At 41.1% G+C, this 9,626-nt stretch overlaps 1 protein-coding gene across 1 annotated transcript in view; it reads right to left on the bottom strand.

Annotated features, from left to right (window-relative positions):
* Nucleotides 1-4,933: 4,933 nt before the first annotated feature.
* LOC123515457 overlaps nt 4,934-9,626 on the bottom strand; it is a 13,487-nt gene continuing 8,794 nt past the window's right edge. The window contains exons 2-4 of the mRNA XM_045274040.1: nt 9,134-9,209; nt 6,235-6,435; nt 4,934-5,195 (exon numbers count right to left, since the gene is read on the bottom strand). Coding sequence (XP_045129975.1) covers nt 4,943-5,195; nt 6,235-6,435; nt 9,134-9,209 — 530 coding nt within the window. The 3' untranslated portion in view covers nt 4,934-4,942. The remainder of the gene's footprint in view (nt 5,196-6,234; nt 6,436-9,133; nt 9,210-9,626) is intronic.

Below are 9,626 nucleotides of genomic sequence, written 5' to 3'. Positions count from 1 at the left end.
CCTGTCGCCTCGAGATCGGTAGTAGAAAGTAGTGAAAGTGAAGGTTCCTGAATTGTGAAGCGCTTAGATTTATTATTTTCTTCTTAGCGGGAGATTGACTGATTCAGGTCATGTTTAGGAAAGGCAGTCGTTATATAAGAAACTAAGAAAAAACTTATGATGATCTCTTATATTTGTGAATGAGGTTAGCACACACACACACACACACACACACACACACACACACGTTCACTCATTCTCCCATTTACTCATTCACTCGTCACTCTGATAAAGGAACGCAATGTAGTAAAACCAGTAAAAGTCATAATTAAGTTAAAGTAAAACATTCACACGTCATTCGCCAAGTCACGACCATCACCACTATTACCAAGACCACCATTACGTCACCAGAAGCAGTCAGTTAACGCGTGGGACTTCCCTGAACATCACCAGCCCTAGGGTATGCACCGAACCTCAAACAAGTTTCTGTCCTGACTCATTGGTATTCTGGCTCAGGAGTCCATCCATCCACATACGCAGAAGCCTTGCATTCACTCCCTCCAACACTCTCCGTTTGTGTATATAAGGATAGGATATTTTTCTCTCCCTTTCTCTCTTCTTTTCTTATACACAAAGATATTTTCTTTTAGATTCGTGGAGTTATAAGGAGAGTTTCTTTTCAACGATGACTTATTAAGAGGAGAGCTTCTTATAGATTCGTTTAAATGAGAAGAGCTTCCTTTAATTCTCCTAGATGTAAGTAAAGTGCCTCCTAATTTCATTTACAGATAAGAAGAGCTTCTTTTCATTTCCTTTAGATATAAGGAGAGCTTCCCTTCAACTCGTCTAGGTAAAGAGAGTTTCATGTAGATAAAGACAGCTTCATTTCAATCAACTCCGGTATTAGACACAACTTAACCTTGAAGGCAGCCATGAAAACTATAAGTGTTACTCAGAAGATCACATACATACTGACGAAGATGATCTAGTATGAAGCATTTTTAAAGGATCAATTAGAAATATTTCTATAGGAGGAATCTTAGACAGACTGAAAGGAGCTCAGAAATAAGCGTAAGAAAAGTAGCAAAGGACAAGGCAAGGATGTTCAGTCGAAAGGTTAAGAATCGGCGAGTTTTTTGCCTGTCCTCTCTCCTCTCCTCTCGCCTTGGCCTTAAAGCTTTTGGTGGACGCGGCTAACTGTGACATAACATTAGGTGACCGCATTTTTAACTCATTCTGTACGGGGACACATTTTAGCCATGAGTCTTGGGTATGACTGGACCGTTTTATTGACATTAGGAAGGGTCTATGGAGGTCACAAGATTAATAGCCTGAGTCATCACTATTTTAATCTCCACATAACTTTCTGAAGCTGTATAAATTGTAACAGGAATGAATATAGAAACGCGCCATGATACTGAAAGGGTTAAACATATCGCCACTGTTTAGCATGTTGGTTTTCATCCATTCACTGATATTCGGTCTTTGTATTGCAGTTAATGTCACCGACCAGTGAATATCAGAATAGGAACATAACTAAGTGAACGGATGTTACAAAGAAAAAAATAGGTAAAGAAAAAATAAAAGGAAAATATTAATATCACTACACATCCGTCAATACGTGCGTTAAAGGAAAGAACGGAAACGCACGTGTTACAACATATATAATTTAAGAAGTTGTTGTTGTTGTTGTTTTCAGCTTTCCGTATGCCTTGGTTTGTCTGCTCTATGCACATTAACCGCCTTCAGTACCATGACGTGATTTCATATTTTTTTCTTCTTACTATTTGGTCATTTTATACACCTTCAGAAACATATGTGAAGATTAGAATAGTGAAGACTGTAGCCATTAATCGTCTGTCCTCTATAGACTCTTCCTAACGTCAATAAAATCATCTAATCATACCAGAACTGTCTGTAAAAATGCGTCCCAGTAATGAAAGGATTAAGCATTAAAAAGAGGGACAGTCTAGCCAAACACCACGAAGCCATACAAGCTGAACACACAAGATTGAACAGTAAACAAGAGCCCATACCAGTTCCTAGTCTCGTTTTTCTTATGTACGAGGGGAAGAACTGGTTAAGGGCAACAAAAACGACTAACAAAAAAGGCCCACTTAGATGTCAGTCCCGAACAGGGCCGAGAGAGTTAACCCCTGAAAAAACCCTCCCTCTTAGATTAGTTCAGGTCATAGGTAGATGGAAATACAGAAGCAGGTAGGGCCATAGAGGGAAGAAAAAGAGCAAAGTGGCTGGATTCTATGGTGCCTTCCCTCCCTGCCACGTCCTTGCACTAACTCTCAGGTGCCTCCGTGTCCTTTGAACTATGTAAAGCCTTGAGTTTCCTGTCCTTAAAATACATTCGTTGTTCAAAGGTCAGAGTGTAGTGCTGCCGTCTGTTCTTAGCACCTTTTTCTTAGCTATGATTGCTAATGAGAGTATGGCGCGTGTTACCGCATTTTAAGTAACTGTTGGTGATTTTACCGAGGAGAAAACGAGTAATAACTAAAGATGCTAATAGGAACAGTCAATCAGGTTGTCTCTCTATACTCTTGCACAGGTTGGTTTTTATTATTTTTTCCTGTTTTTTTTTCTGTCTTCCTTTTTTTTTCATGTCACTTCTTGATAAATGCTGAAGTCGTTTTAGCCTGAGAGAAAAGCACAGTAGTTATAAGGATTAGATCTACGTACTTTTTTTTTCTTTATGAGTGGCATCGTTCAGTTATTTGAGCATTAGAGTCATTGTAAAAGTAACATTTCATTTATATTTGCCTTCTCATTCAGTAGAGAGAGAGAGAGAGAGAGAGAGAGAGAGAGAGAGAGAGAGAGATTTCAATAATTCTCCTGTGACATTTCAGTTGTTCTGCTTATTGTCTCTCGTGCGTATGACCCGACGCGTGATATCTCGATCGATGGACGAGTAGCCAGCAAGAACCAGCGTAGATTTCTTTTTATACCATTGAGATCGACGAAGAGAGAGAGAAAACTAGAATAGGAAGGGACGTTAATAATCTACACTGATTTTACCAGGGTTACTCCTTAAACTAATCTCACTTTCTATAATATTTGCTTCTTCCCAGGCATGACCAGACACTCACGCCCTGCCACTACGATCACCCACCTCACCACTCCTCAGGGCTTCCCATTCCTCTTCCTGCCTCTCTATTTGTATTATTTTTCTACTATTCTTCCACTGCCTTTTTTTTTACTCCGTCATCCACTTAATCAATCTGTCAGTCAATCCGTCTCCACTTTTCTCTCTCTGTATGTCGCTACTCTCTCGATTTTCCTTTCAGTCTGTCTCTCACCACACCAGTTCCTCGCTTAGTCTGTCTTTCACCGCATTACTTCCTCCCTCAGTCTGTCTCTTACAACACCACTTCCTCCCTCATTAAGTCTCTCTGTCATCGCACTAATTCCTCTTTAAGTCTGTCTCTCACCGCACTAGTTTCTCCCTCAGTCTGTCTTTTGACAACACTAGTACCTCCTTCAGTCCGTATTTCACCACACTAGTTTCTTCCTCAGTCTGTCTCCCATCACACCAGTTCCTCTTTCAGTCTGTCTCTCATCACACCAGTTCCTCTTTCAGTCTGTCTTTTACCACACCAGTTCCTACCATAGTCAGTCTCTCACCACACCAGTTCCTCCTTCAGTCTGTCTCTCACCACATTAGTTGCTCCCTCAGTCTGTCTCTCACCACACAACTGGTCCCTTTTTTATCCCTAACCTAACCTACCCAGCATTCCCTTTCTATGTCTAACCTAACTTTACCTAACCTAACCTAACTTAAGTCCCTTTTCTCTATCTCTCACTCAGTATTTGCTTAGCTCCTCTCTCACCTCCCTGCATACCTTCTGCCCATCAGCTTTCTACCTGCACGTCGTCACTCCGCCTCCACATCACTCAGCTCGGCGCATCCATAATTAGACACCATTGCATTAGTGTATGTAAATAGTTACCTACATGGACTTGCCGAGGCCACACTTCATTCCTTAGCTTGGTGGTGCTTTGCAGGGAGAGACGAGGCCAGGCAAGGTGGAATGATATGAAAACAGTGCATCAGGGTTTTTGTTTTATTAAGTAATACATTTTTTATAGTTTCCTTCGACTGAGATGTGTGTACGTATGTTACAAATGCTGTGTGTGTTGTATTGTATTGTGGTGTTTTTTTGTGTTGTATTTATCCTTTGTTCATGTTTCTATTTTTCGTCTTTTGTAATTAACATTGTCTTACATGTAGGTATAAAAATTATCATCTTAGGTATAAAAATTAACTTAGTCATTGGCAACTACATAAATGTATAGTACATATATATATATATATATATATATATATGGAAGCAATAAAAAAATAGGATTAAATTATGAGATGAGACTAACAGAAGGAAAAAATAGGATATATGTATACAATATTAAACGAGAAAGCTAGAGAAAAAAATATACATAGACAAAATAGAACGAATGGCAACCAGAGAAGAGGGAATAAAGACATAATAAAGCTAACATATAACAATTAATCTCACCGCTGACTTTCGAGTAGCATAACGTTTGAACCGATCACTATGACACAGATTTGGGCAAGGCGAAAATAAATAAGAATAAAGCTAACATCTGTTCCTCACACACACACACACACACACACACACACACACACACACACACACACACACACACACACACACACACACACACACACACACGCACACCACCTTCAGCTCTCTATGGTAATGAGCGCCTGGGGCAAAAGGTGTGGAGATGAGAAAGAGAGAGGGAGAGGCTGCCGGTAAGAAGGAAAGGAGAAAGTATCGTGTTGGGACGCTAGATTATTGCACCAAGTTATTATACCTTTCCTTTAACAACACACGTCTCGCCTCTCCCTCTTCCTTTCTCCCTCTCTCCCCCTCTCTCTCTCTCTCTCTCTCTCTCTCTCTCTCTCTCTCTCTCTCTCTCTCTCTCTCTCTCTCTAATATCCATGTTTCTTGCTTCGCTGGCGTTTTGGCGGGCTGTCCTCAGGTTCAAGGGGCGGCGGTGGGTTTCTATCTAGACAAGCATCCACCTCAGGCACCCAAATCTCCCCAGGGCCGCACTTTTCCTTCTCGTACTCGCCAACCTGAAGCACCTTGACTGGCTCCTTCTTGTCCTCCTTCTGCTTCTCCTGCCCCCGCTTGCTGTCCGTCACTTTGGGCTTCACCAGATGCTCCTCCCCATCGACGCATCTGCAAGAGTGGCCGGGGTAAAAGTAAGGTTGAAAGCGTCACTCTATATAGTCAGTCGCACTTCACGTCAAGTCGAGGGAACAAGAACAGGTTGAGGTTAATACTGTTAGTGTGTGAGGCGAGGTCATTCACTGTGTGGTTGTGTTGCATTGTGTTGCTTACTGCGGACTCTGGTTTCCTCCTTTCTCTCCTGACTTTCATATAAGATTATTCTCTGGAAGTCTGCTTTGACATTTTTTTTTTTTTTTATCTTTACTTTCTCTCTCCTTTGATATTACTGTTATTTCTCCTCCTTTTTTTTTTTTTGTACCATGTGGGTTTTTCACGGGAATTTATGGGCTAAAGGGGATACTTTTTTAGGGTACCTCCTATCTCAAAGCCCATCCACTAGGAAACCGTTGCCCTGAGTGAGGAACCCCAACCTACACTCGGACTGTGGACAGGATTCGAACCCGTGCGCTTGGAGACCCCTCGGACCCCAAAGCACCACTGTAAAATGTGGTGCTGAAGAACGGTAGACAAACCACCTAATATGCTCACTGGCTCACCATTTCTCTTCTACTACGTCTGGTTTCCCAAGGACGGTGCCTTTGGTTGTGGCATTTTGGAACACCTCACAATGTTAGTTTACTATTGATTAACCAAATCACTGTTAGTTCAATTTTCTCACCATCATCTTCCTCTATTTTTAAGTTTTTTTTTTGAGGCACTACAGTTTCTTGCTAAATATTGAGTGATAAGCTAATAAGGAACTTTAAAAGAAGATTAGATAAATTTAAGGATGGGGATGATAGATGGAATTAAGTAACTTTGCTCATACAGGGACTGCCACGTATAGGTCTGACAGCTTCTTGCAGTTTCCCTCATTTTCTTATGTTCTTGAAAAGGTACTTATATAAAATAGGAACGATGAAATTAACCACTGACTGTATTCCCTCTTCATCCAAACATTTCACTACAGTGGTTTCAATGTTGGAGGCTTAAAACCACAAATATCAAAATACCAAGGAGTAGGAAAAGGGTCAGTCTGTTAACTTACATGTCCAGTTCACCGACGTAAATCTCGTGGGATTTACACTTGGGCTTGTCAGCTTTGTACTGGTGCGGCACTCTGATGGCGAAGACTCCCCCGTTCTCGTCCTCATGTACGCTAATACGCCCCGGCTCCGGCTCCACGATCTCCAGAACCGTCAGCTGCGGGTGGGCCTGTTGGGGGCGTCTCTCCCTCCTCGGGCGACATCTGGTTGGGAATGGGAGATATTAACTAAAGAAGCAGCTCAGAGGATGTTGGGAGAAGAGCATTTTCTGTATAAGTTATGACCGGAAAGGAGAAAAGTTATGTTGAGAAAGAAAAAATGGGGTTAATTTGATCGAGTGTTGGTGGAAAAAAAAAATTAGAAAAGCAGTGTCGTTTAAAATTACAATAGATTATTCCATTTTCATTTGTGATTGTAACGGGATAGAATGTTTTATTTAGTTATGGCGTGAGTAATAAGGGAAGTTGCACATTATGACAGTTATGGCAAAAAAAAATGGGGCAAGGATATTATTCCATCAACTTAATGAAAAGAAAATAGAGGTAACTGCATTATTCCACTTAGTTATAACCGTAAAAAAGGAGTGTAGCGAATATAAACACAGAAAAACACGTATCTCCATCAGGAAGGAGTTTAAAGACCAGGAAGACGAGGAGAATGGGAGGTATAGACGCAAGGTGAAGAGGATAAACCAGTAATACATCATCCAGGAGGCGGGAAATAATAACTAGAATAAATCGAAGGACAGGGCGCGTGAGGGAAGGAAGGGTACGAATGAATAAGTGGTCAGAGAGATGGTGTGTGTCCGAGAAGGAGGGAAGAGTTCAGTGGTAAAGGAAGGTTAAGCTACAATACTATTTCATCAGTGAGTTGCCTTTACGCATTGTACTGCAACACTTGATAATAGCGCGGCTGGTTTTTCCCTCCTCGTTCCAACTGTTACACAAGGCAAGGGTTCCGGGCGTTTCTGAGGTGTGGCAAGGTGATGTGAGGGTTTTAGGTGCGTGTGTAGCCCGACGCATTGAGTTTAAGGAGCGTAGAACATGAAGGGAGACTTAAAAGGAAAGGTACATGAAAGAAGTTTGTTTTGGGAAGAGTAGAATATTAGGTGTGTACGAAGGAAGTTTGGTGAGGAAGATGATGTATCAGTGAAGAAAAATATGAAGGAAGATTCTGTTTAAGGAAAATTCGTGTATGAAGAAAACTTGTTGAGGAAAGGGAAATATCAATGAATGTCAGTTTAATTCAGTAAGACTCTTGAAAGAAGTGATATATTAGGAAATGCCTGTTACGAAGAAGAATATGAAAGGAGAATTTGTTTAAGTAATGTACAGGCATGAGGGACTTTAAGCTGAGAAAGGTGATATATTAAGAATTGTGTTTAGGAAGGTCGAATATAAGGGAAGGTGAACAGCGAAATGAACGTTAAAGTTGATTAATGTTAATAAAAAGAGAGAGGAAGACGTTTGACTATCAGAGGAACATAGAAATAGCCACAAACACAAATAAAAGAGAAACAAACAGTACCAGAACAAAATACACTCTAAAATTGTGATGAGCTATACTATGAAATCTAGGATGTAGGACAGGAAATGCGAAGGCTGGGAGATAGAAAGGAGAGGTGGAGAGGTGGGCAGGTGGAGGCACTGAAGGAATGTGGATGTTGCAGTGTGTTATTTCGTCAGTCATGTACCATCTTACCGGAGGATGCGAGAACGAAAGGATAGGATGTGCAGGAGAAGGAAGAGGAAGAGGAAGAGGAAGAGGATGACTTGTGATTACTCCTGTCATCATATCCTTATCATTTCCACCACTACCGGCACTATCAGCAACACCACTATTTCATCATTCATGGCGGAACTATCTAGACATATTGCACAATCCTCGTATCATCACCGCACAATCACCAGCAAGAACAGCATTATCACACTCATTACCTCCTTTGTCACTTTCACCACCACCAGCACAACAACAACAACACTCACACCACCATGACCACCACCACACTCGCCAAGCATTACCAAGAACGTCTAGCTCGTTATCCTTACCTGCCTTCGTTAGGTAACAGAGGTAATGAGGTGTATCAATGGCTGACCTCCAGGTGTGGGTGGGTAAGGAGAGGAGAAAGACCTTGTTACAACACAACCCAGGTGATCAGGGCTTACTGTACCTCAAGGCTTTGGGAGCAGAGTGATGCAAAGAGAGATACTGAAGGAATGTGGTGAGTGAAACATAAGAGAAAGACAGAGAGAGAACATGAGATGATACATAAGAAGAAACGTGACATGCAGATGATACATAAGAAAGACAGAGAACGTGACGGATGATACATGAGAGACAGAGAGAACGTGACGGATGATACATAAGAGATTGACAAAAGAAACGTAACGGATGATACATGAGAGACAAAGAGAACGTGACGGATGATACATAAGAGATTGACAAAAGAAACGTGACGGATGATACATGAGAGAAGCAGAAAGGACGTGACAGATGATACAGAAGCGAGACAAAGAGAACGTAACTGATTATGCAGAACTGAGAGAGAGAACGTGGTGGATGAAACAGAGGAGAAAAATAGGAAACATGAAGGAAAAAGAACAAGAAAGAAAAAAAACATTAAGAGTAACAAAGAGGGAATGAGTATGAAAATTACCTCAAGGAACAAAAAATGAAAAGGAGGAAGGGAGCATAAGAGTAAATGGAGGTGAGAAGAGGGAATAGAAGAAAAGAAGAGAATAAGAACATGAGAAGTGAATGATAAGGAGGAAAGGAGATAAATCAAAGAAGATGTAAGAATAAAAAGCGTTAAAGAAGGGTAATGGAAGACTAATCGAGCCACCAAGTCTTATCTGGCTACTCTAGGCAAGGAAGACTGATAAGAACACAAATAATACTCGCCTGCTGGGATCGTAAGAACCGTAGAGTAGCTCAGGACAGTCCAACACTCGCCGGACCCAACTCACTCCTCGGGAATCTGCAAGGCGTCATCACCATTGTCATCATCATCATCATCATCATCATCAATATCATTATTATTATTATTATTATTATTATTATTACTATTATCATTATTATTATTATCATTATCATCACTCATCTATACATATACTTCTTATTTTTCACTGCAAGACAAACTTTTTTTTTTTTTTTGCAAGGTCGTTATGAAACTATGCCTATCTACACACACACACACACACACACACACACACACACACACACACACACACACACACACACACACACACACACACACACACACACACACACACACATACACTCACACATTGCATGGTGTAATGGTTAACACACTCGACTCACAACCAAGACAGCCAGTGTTCCAGTTACACCAGGCGCTGCGAGGCAAATGGGGGAGCCTCTTAAACCCTGTTCA

Source organism: Portunus trituberculatus, chromosome 39 (genome assembly GCF_017591435.1).
Source record: "Portunus trituberculatus isolate SZX2019 chromosome 39, ASM1759143v1, whole genome shotgun sequence".
In the NCBI taxonomy this organism is placed as follows: Eukaryota; Metazoa; Arthropoda; class Malacostraca; order Decapoda; family Portunidae; genus Portunus; species Portunus trituberculatus.
The sequence above is the reverse complement of the archived record's forward strand: the minus strand, read 5'-3'. Positions and strand labels throughout refer to the sequence as shown.